General features: G+C 41.1%; 1 protein-coding gene across 1 annotated transcript in view; it reads left to right on the top strand.

The window, feature by feature from the left end:
* Window positions 1–19,008, top strand: part of TMEM123 (transmembrane protein 123) — an 85,328-nt gene that overhangs the window by 18,783 nt on the left and 47,537 nt on the right. Inside the window, exons 5-9 of the mRNA XM_018058932.1 lie at window positions 1,748–1,807; window positions 7,122–7,178; window positions 11,425–11,484; window positions 15,484–15,543; window positions 17,588–17,644. Of these exons, the coding sequence (XP_017914421.1) occupies window positions 1,748–1,807; window positions 7,122–7,178; window positions 11,425–11,484; window positions 15,484–15,543; window positions 17,588–17,644 (294 nt within the window). The remainder of the gene's footprint in view (window positions 1–1,747; window positions 1,808–7,121; window positions 7,179–11,424; window positions 11,485–15,483; window positions 15,544–17,587; window positions 17,645–19,008) is intronic.

Raw genomic sequence — 19,008 nt, 5'->3', positions numbered from 1 at the left:
TAACTTCCTGGTGTTAGGGTAGAGCAATCAGCAATGCAACATCTGGGAACATGAGAGCAGAAGCAGCTTTATTGTAGAAAATCAGCACTTCGATTTGGCACTCTCATGTATGCACTTTGGAATCAAACAGCCTGGTCCACATCTGAGAATCCGCTGCTTACTGGCTGGGTGGACAGAATCTGCCTGCAAGGAAGGAAACCCTGGTTCGATTCCTGGGTGGGAAAGATCCCCTGGAGAAAGGGATCAGCTACCCACTCCAGTATTCATGGGCTTCCCTGGTGGCTCGGACAGTAAAGAATCCGCCTGCAGTGCAGGAGACTTGTTCCATCCCTGGGTTGGGAAGATCGCTTAGAGGAAGACATGGCAACTAACTCCAGTATTCTTGCCTGGAGCATCTCCATGGACAGAGGTGCCTCATCGGCTACAGTCCACGGGATCAGAGAGAGTCAGACACAGCGGAGCAACTAAACACAGCTGGGTGGTTCCCTGTGGGTCTCCTGTGGGTCTTCTGTGGTGTTCTGTCACTGCCTAGGTGTGTTCCTGTCGCAGAATTGTTTGGGGGTTAGATGGGCTAAGGCAGGTTACATGCTCCCCACAAGGCATGGCATGTAGTATGCCCTTGGTAATATTGTCAATTATTTGCTGCTGCTGCTAAGTCGCTTCAGTCATGTCCAACTCTGTGCGACCCCATAGATGGAAGCCCACCAGGCTCCCCCATCCCAAGAATTCTCCAGGCAAGAACACTGGAGTGGGTTGCCATTTCCTTCTCCAGTGCGTGAACGTGAAGTCCCTCAGTCGTGTCCGACTCTTAGCGACCCCGTGGACTGCAGGCTATCTGGCTCCTCCATCCATGGGATTTTCCAGGCAAGAGTACTGGAGTGGGGTGCCATTCCCTTCTCCGCAATTTTTGCTACCTGCTGCTAAATACATCTAAATACATGGTCTACTGACCTTGATCTTTTTCAGGTTTAATCTTCCCACCATAGTCTTTTGGTATAAATGGATTATGGTTCCAGCAAGAGGAAGAAATTGGCAGACAGAGTAAACATAGCTTCTTCAGAATTGTTTCTGCCTACTTTCTTTGTACTTGGGAGGTTTTTGGGGTGGGGAGGGCCTTCTTTGGGAAAGTATACATTAACATACTTGCTCACCTCCCATGTAATATATGTGTTTAATCTTCCATTATATCAAATATCCAGGGTGAATAATGCACCCTGAAAAGTTGCTTAACTGGAGCATAGAATTCTTCCATACTTTTTCCACATTTTAAGGTACTAGTTAAAAATTCAACAAATTATATCAAGAAGGCTTCCAAGTTTATGTGAAAACTCTAAGCCACTTCATCTTCTCTCATTGTATGAAGTTAGGCGTGCTAGTGCACAAGACCTGGGGCACTCGTTAATAGTAAGAGTGGTCCACTCTCCTCAGAAGAGTAGAGTTGTCAGTGCTAGAAATTCCTCATAACCACATGGCCTCATGTCCAAACTATTGTATCAGTGGCCAGCACATAGTAAGTACCTGGTAAATGTTACATTAGCTACATGTTTTCTGTCTTAAAAAATCCAGTGATGCAGATCTAGATTTATGAACAGTTTCAAGGCATGTTTCATAGAAGCAGTGCAAAAGTAGAACTTCCTGTGGAATAATCTACCCTGCTACCCCTCAGAGGCCGAAAGAATCATATTGCCAGTACCCTTAGTTCAATACTGATGGTCGTTCTTCACAGGATATTTCTTTGTTTTTATAGGATCTTCAAGCCAGAATAATCCTACGTCTGGAGGTAACTCCAATGGTAACAACCAAGTAGGTGAGTTTTAAAAGGTCAGAAAACGGATTTCTGCCTAGCATACATAAGTAATATCAGCTAGTCCAGTACATGTAAACCTGTACACAGGCCTGTCTTAACCATGATTTGTGCATTTGTGATGCCTTCTCTTCGTAGGCATCAGGAAATGATAGTTCACTGGATTCACCATCTTTCTCAGTCTAGCAAAGTTGTGAGTAAATTCTGAAACTATTAATAAAAGCATACTGGTACTTATTACTGTGTTTTCAAGCCCATTTTTTGGTGTGACATTGTGCACTCTGCCTATGGATATGAACTAGAATTCATAAATCTGCTGATCTTGCTGGTGGAAGAAATCACTTTAAGCTGGTCAGCCATGGCAGCCTTAATTTGCCTTGATGGACTCTAAGGAGACCCTGCTTATGTTTCACCCAAGAGTTAAATTTCTATCCATGGCCTTGCTTCCTTATTGAAACAATAGATGAGGCTTTTTTCTTGTGCTTGTAGTTTGGGAGAGATGGATTTCTTCCTTGATTTTCTCAATTAACATGTAAATTAGGAATCAGACTGATGTTATAAATAATAGTACCATCAATGCATGTTTCTTCTAAGTGATATTTAGTTTATCTTCTCACTTTATTAAGAGTGACAGAGGTAGAAACTTAAAAAAGGTGCACAGATCCTATCAGTGGACCCATATTTTCTACTTTTATTCAACAAATATTTATTGAGTGTCTTTAATGCGTGGACACAGTACAAAAAGGACAAAGCTCTGACTTCTTGGAGTTTTTCTTTGGTTTTTTTTTGTTATTTTATTGTTGAAACATACACATAACATAAAATTCACAATATAGTCATTTTTCAGTGTAGAGGTGGCATTACATAAATACATTCACAATGTTGTGCAGTGTCATGGAGATTTTTCAGTAACTTTTTATTGAAGTGCAGTTAATTTACAGTGTTGTGTTCATTTCTGCTGTACAGCAAAATGACTTACTTATGTGCCTGTATACATTCTTTTTAATTTTCTTTTCCATTATGATTTATTCTAGAATAGCAAATGGAGTTCCCTGTGTACTGTTGTGGTCTTTCAGTTCTATATGTTACAGTTTGCATGGACTAACCCCAAACTCCTAGTCCCCCCCTCCCCGACCCCTTTCCCCCTTGGACACCCAAAGTCTGTTCTGTATGTCTGTGAGTCTGTTTCTACTTCAAAGATAGGTTCATTAGCTCCATTTTTTGATCCCACATATAAGGGATTTGTCATTGTTTAATCACTAAGTTGTGTCTGACTCTGTGACCCCATGGATTGCAGCATGCCAGGCTTCCATGTCCTTCATGTCTCCTGGACTTTATTCAAACTCACGTCCATTTAATCAGATCACTGATTAATCAGTGATTAATCCATCCAGTCACCTCATCCTCTGTTGCCCCCTCTGCTTTTGCCTTCAATCTTTCCCAGCATCAGGGTCTTTTCCATTGAGTCACCGCTTTGCATCAGGTGACCAAAGTATTGTGGCTTCAGCATCAGTCTTCCAATGAATATTGAGGGTTGATTTTTTTTTAGGGTTGACTGGTATGATTTCCTTGCAGTCCAGGAGACTCTTACGAATCTTCTCCGGCACCACATTGAAAAGCGTCAGTTATTTTGTTTTGAGCCCTCTTTATGGTCTGACTCACATCTGTACATGACTACTGCAAAACCATAGCTTTGACTAGACAGACCTTTGTTGGACCTTTTTAATAAGCTAAGTATAAAGTGATTACTGGAGAAGGCAATGGCACCCCACTCCATTACTCTTGTCTGGAAAATCCCATGGATGGAGGAGCCTGGTAGGCTGTAGTCCGTGGGGTCACTAAGAGTCGGGCATGACTGAGTGACTTCACTTTCATTTTTCACTTTCATCCTTTGGAGAAGGACATGGCAACCCAGTCCAGTATTCTCGCCTGGAGAATCCCAGGGATGGGGGAGCCTGGTGGGCGGCCGTCTATGGGATCGCATAAGTCGGATACGACTAAAGGGCCTTAGCAGCAGCAGCAGCAGCAAAGTGATTACAGACTACAAAAGCCACCAGCCACCATAATGGGTAGAAATTAGGAGATGAAATTAATCTTTAATGAATCTGTGCCACTTCGTGAACTTAAGTCCATTTAGTGAAGCATTCTGCTATAATACTTGGCATTTTTGGTCAGGTAAAGCACCCGCCTCCTGAACTTAGATCATCCAAGACATTCTTTATTTCAGTGCTTTCACACAGTAGGTACTTCTAAGTAGTTTTGAAAAAGGGTGAAGAGGTCTTAAAACTAGAAAGACCTTAGAGGACGGCAGTTTCTGCCTTCTTCCTCAGGCCAGAAAAAAGGAAAACATCAATCATAAGAGTGACAACAGCAGGGAGAGAAAAACAGGAGGCTCTTGTAATCTGGGCAAAAGATGAAGACATGGGGTAATGGGGATAAGAGGATGGAGTCTAGATCTACTTGGGGTATGGAACTGAAATCATTGCTAATGGATTGGATGGTGGAGTGAGGAAGAAGGAAGAATCAAAAGATAACTTCCTGGTGTTAGGGTTGAGCAATCAGCAATGCAACAACTGGGAACGTACGGGCAGAAGCAAGTTTATCGTAGAAAATCAACCCTTTGATTTGGCACTCGCATGTACATGCTTTGGAATCAAACAGCCTGGTCCACATCTGAGAATCTGCCGCTTACTGGCTGGGTGGACAGAATCTGCCTGCAAGGCAGGAGACCCTGGTTCGATTCCTGGATGGGAAAGATCCCCTGGAGAAAGGGATCGGCTACCCACTCCAGTATTCATGGGCTTCCCTGGTGGCTCAGATGGTAAAGTGTCCGCCAGCAGTGCAGGAGACCTGGATTCCATCCCTGGGTTGGGAAGATCCCCTGGAGGAGTGCCAGGAGCCAGCACGGGAGATGCCACCCATGACAAGGTCATATGGAGAGACCTGATGGGCAAGGCGAGTTAGGTCTCAAGGGGTCCTCTGCCTGAGCATCTACCCCGAAACCAAAATCTGTCTGTTTACTGTCTGCTATACTATACTCTTCTGACATAACAGGGGTTATACCCGAAAGAGTTCATTCAGAGCTCCAGTTAACAGTCTCCTGCATATAAAAAGAATGTCTCAGCTTAAAACCCCTTTGATGGCTTTCTAACTTACCTGACCTGTCGGCCGGGACTTTTACAACTTGTTAATTGTTTACAGCCCCGCAACCGCGAGAGGCACGAAGCTTAAAACATCTTAAAGATATAGAGCCTTTAGACTTAAGAATTAGTTTGGTGAAGAGTTTGTTGAGTTAATGTTTGCTGCCAGGCCTCCATATCCTTTATCTTTTAGGCACCTGGGAGGATATTAATCAATGTAAACGGGATGCAGAAATAGGAATATAGTAGTTTTGATGTTATCAATACTAGACTTTTGAGTTAATTACTTTTCTCTTTGTTATAAATCACTGTACTCCTTTTCCTTGTTATAAATTGTTGTGTCCTTGCTATGTAAGAATGTAACTTTATTTAGTGCTTTCTGAGAGTGGCACCAGACTTTGGGAAGAACAACACTATTACCCTTATCAGAAAAGGGCTGTAAAATGCTAATTGGCCTTCTGGCCCGAAGATGATGTAAATCACCTAAGACTTGTGTATACAACTAGGTATGCAGAGAGAAAGCCTGGTCTTGATAAGAGTCAGGGCTGTTGACACTGCATAATTTTATATTATCCATTGATCTCTATGTACAAAAAAAGGTATAAAAAGCCTTTACGAACAATAAAGGATGGACCAGTTTCTCAGACCAGCTTCTCAAACTGGTTTCTTGGAAATCTGGCTCCCCCCGTGTCAAATCTCTCTCTCTTTCTCCCTCTCCCTCCCTCTTCTTTTCAGGCTGAATTCCCATCTGGGACATGGAGGCTCTCCGAGTCTACTTACTTGCCCTGGCTTCTAAGACCCACGCGAGAGGGAGCCTAAGGCCAGGCACCCTCCGCTATTCAAGTGGGTGCCGGTGGCCTAACGTAGATGGTGCAAGTTCCTTGTCTTGGAACTTTATTAGTTTTCCACGTAAACCAAGTTATTCAGCCTCTTTTCTCCACTAAATTTCCCACTATACTTTTCTTTCCTAATCTCTCTTTTATATTTCTAAATAAGTAAATTTTTCCTCGCCTACTCCTCTCCCCTTTGAATTACCCTGGATCCACCAGGGCAGGACCCTGGCAGAGGAGGACATGGCAACTCACTCCAGTATTCTTGCCTGGAGCATCTCCATGGACAGAGGCGCCTGGTGGGCCACAGTCCGCGGGATCACAGAGTCAGACACAGCGGAGCAACTAAACACAGCTGGGTGGCCTCTTGTGGGTCTTCCTGTGGGTCTTCTGTCACGGCTTAGTTGTATTCCTGTCGCAGATTTGTTTTGAGGGTTACATGGGCTAATGCAGGTTACATGCTCCCCACAAGGTGTGGCATGTAGTAAGCCCTTCATAATATTGTCAATTATTTCCTACCTGCTGCTCAATACCTCTAAATACATAGTCCGCTGACCTTGAGTTTTCACGTTTAATGTTCACACCATAATCTTTTGGGATAAATGCATTATGGTTCTAGGAAGAGAAAGAAATTTGCACACAGAGTAAAAATAGTACCATCAGAATTGTTCTTGCTTACTTTCTTCGTACTTGGGAGGTTTTTGGTGTGGGGAAGGCCTTCTTTGGGAAAGTACACAATAACACACTTCTCACCTCCCATGTAATATATGTGTTTTTTCTTCCATTATATAAAGATCCAAGGTGAGTAATGCACCCTGAAAAGTTGCTTAACTAGAGCAAAGAATTCCTCCATACTTTTTCCAAATTTTAAGATACTAGTTAAAAATTCAACAAGTTATATCAAGAAGGCTTCCAAGTTTATGTGAAAACCCTAAGCCACTTCATCTTCTCTCCATTGTGTGAAGTTAGGCGTGCTAGTGCACAAGACCTGGCCACACATTAATAGTAAGGGTGGTCCACTCTCCTCAGAAGAGCGGAGTTGTCTGTAGAAATTCCTCATAAACGCAAGGCCTCGTGTCCAAACTATTTGATTAGTGGCTGGCACATAGTAAGTACCTGGTAAGTGTTACATTAGCTATATGTCTTCTGTCTGGAAAAATCCAGTGATGCAGATCTAGATTTATGAACAGTTTCAAGGCATGTTTCATAGAAGCAGTGCAAAAGTAGAACTTCCTGTGGAATAATCTACCCTCTCACCCCCTAGAGGCCAAAAGAAAAAAAAAAGATGCATATTGTCAGTTAAATATTGATGGCTGTTCTTCACAGGATATTTCTTTGTTTTTATAGGAACCTCAAACCAGAATAATCGTCAGTCTGCAGGAAACTCCAATGATAACCAAGGAGGTGAGTTTAAAAATTTCAGAAAACCAATTATCTGCCTAACATACAGTAATATCAGCTAGTCCAGTACATGTAAGCCTGTACACAAGCCTGTCTTAACCATGATTTGTGCATTTGTGAATACTTAAAGCCTACCATCAAACGCTTCCCTTAGGAGGCATCAGGAATGATAGTTCACTGGATTCACCATCTTTCTCAGTCTAGCAAAGTTGTGAGTAAATTCTAAAACTATTAATAAAAACATACTGTTATTTATTACTGTGTTTTCAAGCCCATTTTTTGGTGTGACATTGTGTACTCTGCCTATGGATATGAACTAGAATTCCTAAATCTGCTGATCTTGCTGGAGGAAGAAATCACTTTAAGCTGGTCAGCCATGGCAGCCTTATTTTTCCTTGATGGACTTTTAAGGAGATCTTGCTTATATTTCGCCCAAGAGTTAAATTTCTATCCATGTCCTTGTTTCCTTAATGAAACTGTAGATGAGGCTTTTTTCTTGTGTTTTTAGTTTGGGACAGATGGATTTCCTCATTAATTTTCTCAATTAACATGTAAAGATAGGAACCAGACTAATGTTATAAATAATAGTACCATCAACGCATGTTTCTTCTAAGTAATACTTAGCTTATCTTCTCACTGCCTTTATTAAGAGCAGCAGAGGTAGTAACTCTAAAAAGGTACATAAATCCTATCAGTGGACCCATATTTTCTACTTTTATTCAACAAATATTTATTGAGTGTCTTTAATGTGTAGACACAGTACAAAATGGACAAAGCTCTGACTTCTTGGAGTTTTTCTTTTTTTGTGTGTTATTTTATTGTTGAAATATACACATAACATAAAATTCACAATGTAGTCATTTTTCAGTATAGAGGTGACTGTAATACATTCACAATGTTGTGCAATGTCATGGAGATTTTTTAGTAATTTTTTTTTTTTGAAGTGCAGTTAATTTGCAGTGTTGTGTTTATTTTTGCTGTACAGCAAAATGACTTAGTTATATACATGTATACATTCTTTTTTTATTTTCTTTTCCATTGTAGTTTATTGCAGAATAGTAAATGGAGTTCCCTGAGCACCGCTGTGGCTTCTCAGTTCTAAATATAACAGTTTGCATCTACTAACCCCTGGCTGCTAGTTCCTCCCTCCCTGACCCAGGCTCCCCCTTGGAAACCCTATGTCTGTTCTGTATGTCTGTGAGTGTGTTTCTACTTCATAGATAGGTTCATTTGCTCCATATTTTAGATTCCACATATAAGTGATTTCTTGATGTTTAGTCACTAAGTCGTGTCTGTGTCTATGACCCCATGGACTGCAGCATGCCAACCTTCCCTGTCCTTCGTGTCTCCCAGAGTTTGCTCAAACTCTAGTCCATTTAATAGATCATTGATTAATCATTGATTAATCCATCAAATCACTTCATCCTCTGTTGCCCCTTTCTTCTTTTGCCCTCAGTCTTTCCCAGCATTAGGGTCTTTTCCAATGAGTCAGCTCTTTGCATCAGGTGGCCAAAGTATTGTAACTTCAGCATCAGTGTTTCCAATGAATATTGAGGTTGATGTTCTTTAGGATTGACTGGTTTCATCTCCTTGCTGTCCAAGGGACTCTTAAGAATCTTCTCCGTTACCACATTCAAGAGCATCAGTTCTTTTTGTTGAGCTTTCTTTATGGTCTGACTCACATCTGACCTGACTACTGTAAAAACCATAGCTTTGACTAGATGGACCTTTGATGGCAAAATAATATCTCTGCTTTTTAATAAGCTATGTATACAGTGATTTCCAGACTTCAAAAGCCACCATAATGGGTAGCCACTTAGGAGATGATATTAATCTAATGAATCTGAGCCACTTTATGAACTTAACTAAGTCCATTTAGTGAAGTATTGTGCTGTAATACTTGGTCTGTTTTTGTCACGTGAGGCACCCACCTCCTTTTACTTAGATCGTCCAAGACATTCTTATTTCAGTGCTAGCACACAGTAGGTACTTCCTAAGTATTTTTTGAAAAAGGTGAAGAGGTCTTAAAGCTAGAAAGAGCTCAGAAAGAGGGCAGTTCCTGCCTTCTTCCTCAATCCAGAGAAAAGAAAAATGGAAAACGTCCGTGTTAAGAGGGACAACAGTGAGAGAAAAACAGGAGGCTCTTGTAATCTGGGCAAACGATGAAGACATGGGGTAACGGGGATAAATGGTTAGAGTCTAGATCTACTTGGGGTGTGGAACTGAAATCATTGCTAATGGATTGGATGGTGGAGTGAGGAAGAAGGAAGTATCAAAAGATAACTTCCTGGTGTTAGGGTCGAGCAATCAGCAATGCAACATCTGGGAACATGCGAGCAGAAGCAGCTTTATTGTAGAAAACCAGGACTTTGATTTGGCACTCTCATGTATGCGCTTTGGAATCAAACAGCCTGGTCCACATCTGAGAATCCGCCAATTACTGGCTGGGTGTCCAGAATCTGCCTGCAAGGCAGGAGACCGTGGTTCGATTCCTGGGTGGGAAAGATCCCCTGGAGAAAGGGATCGGCTACCCGCTCCAGTATTCATGGGCTTCCCTGGTGGCTCAGATGGTAAAGAATCCACTGCAGTGCAGGAGACCAGATTCGATAGCTGGGTTGGGAAGATCCCCCGGAGGAGGACATGGCAACTCACTCCAGTATTCTTGCCTGGAGTATCTCCATGGACAGATGTGCCTCGTGGGCTACAGTCCCCGGGATCAAAAAGAGTCAGACACAGCAGAGCAACGAAACACAGCTGGGTGGTCCCCTGTGGGTCTCCTGTGGGTCTTCCTGTGGTGTTCTGTCACTGCCTAGCTGTGTTCCTGTTGCAGAATTCTTTTCGGGGTTAGATGGGCTAATGCAGGTTACATGCTCCCCACAAGGCGTGGCTAGTAGTAAGCCCTTGGTAATATTGTCAGTTATTTGATACCTGCTGCTAAATACATCTAAATACATAGTCTGCTGACCTTGATCTTTTCCAGCTTTAATCTGCACACCATAGTCTTTTGGGATAAATGGATGATGGTTCCAGCAAGAGGAAGAAATAAGCAGACAGAGTAAACATAGCTTCTTCAGAATTGTTTTTGCCCACGTTCTTTGTACTTGGGAGGTTTTTGGTGTGGGGGCAGCCTTCTTTGGGAAAGTACACAGTAACATACTTGCTTGCCTCCCATGTAATATATGTGTTTTTTCTTCCATTATATAAAGACCAGGGTGAATAATGCACCCTGAAAAGCTGCTTAACTGGAGCATAGAATTCTTCCATACTTTTTCCACATTTTAAGGTACTAGTTAAAAATTCAACGAATTATATCAAGAAACTTCCAATTTTACGTGAAAACCCTAAGCCACTTCATCTTCTCTCCATTGTATGAAGTTAGGTATGCTGGTGCACAAGACCTGGGGCACTCGTTAATAGTAAGGGTGGTCCACTCTCCTCAGAAAAGTGGAGTTGTCTGTAGTAGAAATTCCTCATAACCACATGGCCTCATGTCCAAACTATTTTATCAGTGGCTGGCACATAGTGAGTACCTGGTAAGTGATACATTAGCTACATGTTTTCTGTCTTAAAAAATCCAGTGATGCAGATCTAGATTTATGAACAGTTTCAAGGCATGTTTCATAGAAGCAGTGCAAAAGTAGAACCTCTTGTGGAATAATCTACCCTGCCACCCCTCAGAGGCCAAAAGAAATATATTGCCAAAAGCAGAGACATTACTTTGCCAACTAAGGTCCATCTAGTCAAGGCTATGGTTTTTCCAGTAGTCATGTATGGATGTGAGAGTTGGACTGTGAAGAAGGCTGAGCGCCGAAGAATTGATGCTTTTGAACTGTGGTGTTGGAGAAGACTCTTGAGAGTCCCTTGGACTGCAAGGAGATCCAACCAGTCCATTCTGAAGGAGATCAGCCCTGGGATTTCTTTGGAAGGAATGATGCTAAAGCTGAAACTCCAGTACTTTGGCCACCTCATGCGAAGAGTTGACTCATTGGAAAAGACTGATGCTGGGAGGGATTGAGGGCAGGAGGAGAAGGGAACAACAGAGGATGAGATGGCTGGATGGCATCACTGACTCGATGGACATGAGTCTGAGTGAACTCCAGGAGTTGGTGATGGACAGGGAGGCCTGGCACTCTGCGATTCATGGGATCACAAAGAGTCAGACACGACTGAGCGACTGAACTGAACTGAGCTGAACCCTTAGTTCAATATTGATGGCTGTTCTTCACAGGATATTCCTTTGTTTTTATAGGATCTTCAAGCCAGAATAATTCTCAGTCTGGAGGTGACTCGAATGGTAAGAATCAGGCAGGTGAGTTTTAAAAGGTCAGAAAATGGATTATCTGCCTAGCATACATAAAGTAATATCAGCTAGTTCAGTACATATAAGCCTGTACACAGGCTGTCTTAACCATGATTTGTGCATTTGTGAATACTTAAAGCCTACCATCAAAGGCTTCCCTTAGGAGGTATCAGGAAATGAAAGTCACTGGATTCACCATCTTTCTCAGTCTAGCAAAGTTGTGAGTAAATTCTAAAACTATTAATAGAAACATACTGGAGTGTATTACTGAGTTATCAAGCCCATTTTTTGGTGTGACATTGTGTGCTCTGCCTATGGATATGAACTAGAATTCCTAAATCTGCTGATCTTGTTGGTGGAAGAAATCACTTTAAGCTGGCCAGCCATGGCAGCCTTAATTTGCCTTGGTGGACTCTAAGGAGACCCTGCTTATATTTCACCCAAGAGTTAAATTTCTATCCATGCCCTTGCTTCCTTATTAAAACAATAGATGAGGCCTTTTTCTTGTGCTTTTAGTTTGGGACAGATGGATTTCTTCCTTGATTTTCTCAATTAACATGTAAATTAGGAACCAGACTGATGTTATATATAATAATACCATCAACGCATGTTTCTTCTAAGTGATATTTGGTTTATCTTCTCACTGCCTTTATTAAGAGTGACAGAGGTAGAAACTTTAAAAAGGTGCACAAATCTTATCAGTGGACCCATATTTTCTACTTTTATTCAACAAATATTTATTGAGCGTCTTTAATGTGTGGACATAGTACAAAAGGGACCAAGCTCTGACTTCTTGGAGTTTTTCTTTGTTTTTTTTTTTTTTGTTATTTTATTGTTGAAACATACACATAACATAAAATTCACAATGTAGTCATTTTTCAGTATAGAGGTGACATTAAATACATTCACAATGTTGTGCAATGTCATGGAGATTTTTCAGTAATTTTTTATTGAAGTGCAGTTAATTACAATGTTGTGTTCATTTCTGCTGTACAGCAAAATGACTTAGTTATATACGTGTATACATTCTTTTTATTTTCTTTTCCATTATGATTTATTCCAGAATAGTAAATGGAGTTCCCTGAGCACCACTGTGGTTTCTCAGTTCTAAATGTAACAGTTTGCATCTACTAACCCCCAGCTGCTAGTCCTTCCCTCCCCGAGCCAGGCTCCCCCTTGGAAACTCTAAGTCTGTTCTGTATGTCTGTGAGTCTGTTTCTACTTCATAGATAGGTTCATTTGTACCATATTTTATATTCCACATATAAGTGATTTCTTGATGTTTAGTCACTAAGTCGTGTCTGACTCTTGACCCCATGGACTGCAGCATGCCAAGCTTCCCTGGCCTTCATGTCTCCCAGAGTTTGATCAAACTCTTGTCCATTTAATCAGATCACTGAATAATGAGTGATTAATTCATCCAGTCACTTCATCCTCTGTTGCCCGCTTCTTTTGCCCTCAGTCTTTCCCAGCATCAGGGTCTTTTCCAATAAGTCAGCTCTTTGCATCAGGTGGCCAAAGTATTATAGCTTCAGCATCAGTCTTTCCAGTGAATACTGAGGTTGATGTTCTTTAGGATTGACTAGTTTGATCTCCTTGCTGACCAAGGGACTCCTTAAGAATCTTCTCTGTCACCACATTCAAAAGCATCAATTCTTGTGTGAAACCTTCTTTAAGGTCTGTCTCACATCTGTACATGACTGCTGGAAAAACCATAGCTTTGACTAGATGGACTTGTGGCAAAATAATATCTCTGCTTTTTAATAAGCTATGTGTAAAGTGATTTCCAGACTTTAAAAGTCACCATAATGGGTAGCCACTTAGGAGATGAAATTAATCTAATGAATCTGTGCCACTTTATGAACTTAAGTCCATTTAGTGAAGAATTCTGTTGTAATACTTGGTCTTTTTTTGTCACATAAAGCACCCGCCTCCTTGTACTTAGATTGTCCAAGACATTCATTTCAGTGCTTGCACACAGTAGCTACTTCCTAAGTGTTTTTGAAAAACGTGAAGAGGTCTTAAAACTGGAAAGAGAGAAGGAGGGCAGTTTCTGCCTTCTTCCTCAAGCCAGCAAAAAAGGAAAATGGAAAACATCTGTCATAAAAGTGACAGCAGCAGGGAGAGAAAAAGAGGAGGATCTTGTAATCTGGGCAAAAGATGAAGACATGGGTAATGGGGATAAGAGGGTAGAGTCTAGATCTACTTGGGGTGTGGAACTGAAATCATTGCTAATGGATTGGATGGTGGAGTGAGGAAGAAGGAAGAATCAAAAGATAACTTCCTGGTGTTAATGTTGAGCAACCAGCAATGCAACAACTGGGAACATGCGGGCAGAAGCAGGTTTATCGTAGAAAATCAGCACTTCAATTTGGCACTCTCATGTATGCACTTTGGAATCAAACAGCCTGGTCCACATCTGAGAATCCGCATCTTACTGGCTGGGTGGCCAGAATCTGCCTGCAAGGCAGGAGACTCTGGTTCGATTCCTGGGTGGGAAAGATCCCCTGGAGAGAGGGATCGGCTACCCACTCCAGTATTCATGGGCTTCCCTGGTGGCTCAGATGGTAAGGAATCCTCCTGCAGTGCAGGGGACCTGGATTCCATCCCTTGATTGGGAAGATCTCATGGAGGAGGACATGGCAACTTACTCCAGTATTCTTGCCTGGAGCATCTCCATGAACAGAGGTGCCTGGTGGGCTGCAGTCCATGGGATCGCAAAGAGATAGACACAGCGGAGCAACTAAACACAGCAGGGTGGTCCCCTGTGGGTCTCCTGTGGGTCTCCTGTGGGTCTTCTGTCATTGCCTGACTGCGTTCCTGTCGCAAAATTGTTTTGGGGGTTAGATGGGCTAATGCAGGTTACATGCTCCCCACAAGGCGTTGCATGTAGTAAGCCCTTGGTAATATTGTCAATTATTTGCTACCTGCTGCTGCTGCTGCTGCTGCTGCTGCTGCTAAGTCGCTTAGTCGTGTCCGACTCTGTGCGACCCCATAGACGGCAGCTCACCAGGCTCCCCCGTCCCTGGGATTCTCCAGGCAAGAACACAGGAGTGGGTTGCCGTTTCCTTCTCCAATGCATGAAGGTGAAAAGTGAAAGTGAAGTCGCTCAGTTGTGTCCAACTCTCAGTGACCCCATGGACTACAGCCCACAGGCTCCTCTGTCCGTGGAATTTTCCAGGCTAAATACATCTAAATACATAATCTACTGACCTTGATCTTTTTCAGCTTTAATGTTCATACCATAATCTTTTGGTATAAATGGATGATGGTTCCAGCAAGAGGAAGAAATTGGCAGACAGAGTAAACATAGCTTCTTCAGAATTGTTTTTGCCTACTTTCTTTGTACTTGGGAGGTTTTTGGTGTGGGGCGGCCTTCTTTGGGAAAGTACACAATAACATACTTGCTCGCCTCTCATGTAATATATGTGTTTTTTCTTCCATTATATAAAGATCCAGGGTGAATAATGCACCCTGAAAAGTTGCTTAACTGGAGCATAGAATTCTTCCATACTTTTTCCACATTTTAAGGTACTAGTTAAAAATTCAAAGAATTATATCAAGAAGGTTTCCAAGTTTACGTGAAAATCCTAAGCCACTTCATCTTCTCTCCATTGTATGAAGTTAGGTGTGCTGGCGCGCAAGACCTGGGGCACTTGTTAATAGTAAGGTTGGTCCACTCTCCTCAGGAGAGCAGAGTTATCAGTACTAGAAGTTCCTCATAACCACATGGCCTCATGTCCAAACTATTTTATCAGTGGCCGGCACATAGGAAGTACCTGGTAAGTGTTACATTAGCTACATGTTTTCTGTCTTAAAAAATCCAGTGATGCAGATCTAAATTTATGAACAGTTTCAAGGCATGTTTCATAGAAGCAGTGCAAAAGTAGAACCTCTTGTGGAATAATCTACCCTGCCACCCCTCAGAGGCTGAAAGAAACATATTGCCAGTACCCTTAGTTCAATATTGCTGGCCATTCTCCACAGGATATTTCTTTGTTTCTATAGGATCTTCAAGCCAGAATAATCCTCAGTCTGGAGGAAACTCCGATGGTAAGAACCAAGCAGGTGAGTTTTAAAAGGTCAGAAAACTGATTATCTGGCTAGCATACATAATTAATATCAGCTAGTCCAGTACATGTAAGCTGGTACACTGACCTGTCTTAACCATGATTTGTGCGTTTGTGAATACTTAAAGCCTACCATCAAAGGCTTCCCTTAGGAGGCATCAGGAAATGAAAGTCACTGGATTCACCATCTTTCTCAGTCTAGCAAAGTTGTGAGTAAATTCTAAAACTATTAATAGAAACATACTGGAGTGTATTACTGAGTTTTCAAGCCCATTTTTTGGTGTGACATTGTGTGCTCTGCCTATGGATATGAACTAGAATTCCTAAATCTGCTGATCTTGTTGGTGGAAGAAATCACTTTAAGCTGGTCAGCCATGGCAGCCTTAATTTGCCTTGGTGGACCAGTTGAAGACCCTGCTTATATTTCACCCATCAGTTAGATTTCAATCCACGCCCTTGCTTCCTTATTAAAACAATAGATGAGGCCTTTTTCTTGTGCTTTTAGTTTGGGACAGATGGATTTCTTCCTTGATTTTCTCAATTAACATGTAAATTAGGAACCAGACTGATGTTATAAATAATAGTACCATCAACACATGTTTCTTCTAAGTGATATTTAGTTTATCTTCTCACTGCCTTTATTAAGAGTGACAGAGGTAGAAACTTAAAAAAGGTGCACAAATCCTATCAGTGGACCCATATTTTCTACTTTTATTCAACAAATATTTATTGAGTGTCTTTAATGTGTGGACACAGTACAAAAGGGACCAAGCTCTGACTGCTTGGAGTTTTTCTTTGTTTTTTGTGTTATTTTATTGTTGAAACATACACATAACATAAAATTCACAATGCAGTCATTCTTCAGTGTAGAGATGGCATATAATACATTCACAATGTTGTGCAATGTCATGGAGATTTTTTACGAATTTTTTATTGAAGTACAGTTAATTTGCAGTGTTGTGTTTATTTCTGCTGTATAGCAAAATGACTTAGTTATATACATGTATACATTCTTTTTATTTTCTTTTCCATTGTGGTTTATTGCAGAATAGTAAATGGAGTTCCCTTCTGTCACTGCCTAGCTGTGTTCCTGTCACAGAATTGTTTTGCGGATTAGATGGGCTAATGCAGGTTACATGCTCCCACAAGGCGTGGCATGTAGTAAGCCCTTGGTAATATTGTCAGTTATTTGCTACCTGCTGCTAAATACATCTAAATACATAGTCTACTGACCTTGATCTTTTTCAGCTTTAATCTGCACACCATAGTCTTTTGGGATAAATGGATTATGGTTCCAGCAAGAGGAAGAAATTGGCAGACAGAGTAAACATAGCTTCTTCAGAATTGTTTTTGCCTACTTTCTTTGTACTTGGGAGGTTTTTGGTGTGGGGGCGGCCTTCTTTGGGAAAGTACACAATAACATACTTGCTCACCTCCCATGTTATATATGTGTCTAATCTTCCATTATATAAAGATCCAGGGTGAATAATGCACCCTGACAAGTTGCTTAACTGGAGCATGAATTCCTCCAAACTTTTTCCAAAGTTTAAGTTACTAGTTAAAAATTCAAAGAATTATATCAAGAAGGCTTCCAAGTTTATGTGAAAATCTAAGCCACTTCATCTTCTCTCATTGTATGAAGTTAGGGGTGCTGGCGCGCAAGACCTGAGCACTCGTTAATAGTAAGGCTGGCCCACGCTCCTCAGAAGAGCGGAGTTGTCAGTAGTAGAAATTCCTCATAACCACATGGCCTCATGTCCAAGCTATTTTATCAGTGGCCGACACATAGTAAGTACTAGGTAAATGTGTACATTAGCTATATGTCTTCTGTCTGAAAAAATCCAGTGATACAGATCTAGATTTATGAACAGTTTCAAGGCATGTTTCATAGAAACAGTGCAAAAGTAGAATTTCCTGTGGAATAATCTACCCTCTCACCCATCAGAGGCCGATAGAAAAAAAGAGAGGGAGAAGCATATTGCCAGTATCGTTAGTTAAATATTGATGTCTGTTCTTCACAGAATATTTCTTTGTTTTTATAGGATCTCCAAACCAGAATAATACTCAGTCTGAAGAAAAGCACAATGGTCACCAACAAGGTGAGTTTAAAAAGGACAAAAATGGATTTTCTGCCTAGCATACATAAAGTAATATCAGCTAGTCCAGTACATGTAAGCTGGTACACTGACCTGTCAACCATGATTTGTACATTTGTGAATACTTAAAGCCTACCATCAAACGCTTCCCTTAGGAGGCATCAGGAAATGATAGTTCACTGGATTCACCATCTTTCTCAGTCTAGCAAAGTTGTGAGTAAATTCTAAAACTATTAATAGAAACATACTGGAATTTATTACTGAGTTTTCAAGCCCATTTTTTGGTGTGACATTGTGCGCTCTGCCTATGGATATGAACTAGAATTTATAAATCTGCTGATCTTGCTGGTGGAAGAAATCACTTTAAGCTGGCCAGCCATGGCAGCCTTATTTTGCCTTGGTGGACTCTAAGGAGACCCTGCTTATATTTCACCCAAGAGTTAAATTTCTATCCATGCCCTTGCTTCCTTATTAAAACAATAGATGAGGCCTTTTTCTTGTGCTTTTAGTTTGGGACAGATGGATTTCTTCCTTGATTTTCTCAATTAACATGTAAATTAGGAACCAGACTGATGTTATAAATAATAGTACCATCAACACATGTTTCTTCTAAGTGATATTTAGTTTATCTTCTCACTGCCTTTACTAAGAGTGACAGAGGTAGAAACTTTAAAAAGGTGCACAAATCCTATCAGTGGACCCATATTTTCTACTTTTATTCAACAAATATTTATTGAGCGTCTTTAATGTGTGGACATAGTACAAAAGGGACCAAGCTCTGACTTCTTGGAGTTTTTCTTTGTTTTTTTTTTTGTTATTTTATTGTTGAAACATACACATGACATAAAATTCACAATGTAGTCATTTTTCAGTGTAGAGATGGCATATAATACATTCACAATGTTGTGCAATGTCATGGAGATTTTTTACGAATTTTTTATTGAAGTACAGTTAATTTGCAGTGTTGTGTTCATTTCTTCTGTACAGCAAAATGACTTAGTTATATACATGTATACATTCTTTTTATTTTCTTTTCCATTGTGGTTTATTGCAGAATAGTAAATGGAGTTCCCTTCTGTCACTGCCTAGCTGTGTTCCTGTCACAGAATTGTTTTGCGGGTTAGACGGGCTAAGGCAGGTTACATGCTCCCCACAAGGCGTGGCATGTAGTAAGCCCTTGGTAATATTGTCAGTTATTTGCTACCTGCTGCCAAATACATCTAAATACATAGTCTACTGACCTTGATCTTTTTCAGGTTTAATCTTCCCACCATAGTCTTTTGGGATAAATGGATTATGGTTCCAGCAAGAGGAAGAAATTGGCAGACAGAGTAAACATAGCTTCTTCAGAATTGTTTTTGCCTACT

This window comes from Capra hircus, chromosome 15 (assembly GCF_001704415.2).
Source record: "Capra hircus breed San Clemente chromosome 15, ASM170441v1, whole genome shotgun sequence".
NCBI lineage: Eukaryota > Metazoa > Chordata > Mammalia > Artiodactyla > Bovidae > Capra > Capra hircus.
Note: the sequence above shows the minus strand (reverse complement) of the source record. Positions and strands in the feature narration are given on the sequence as shown.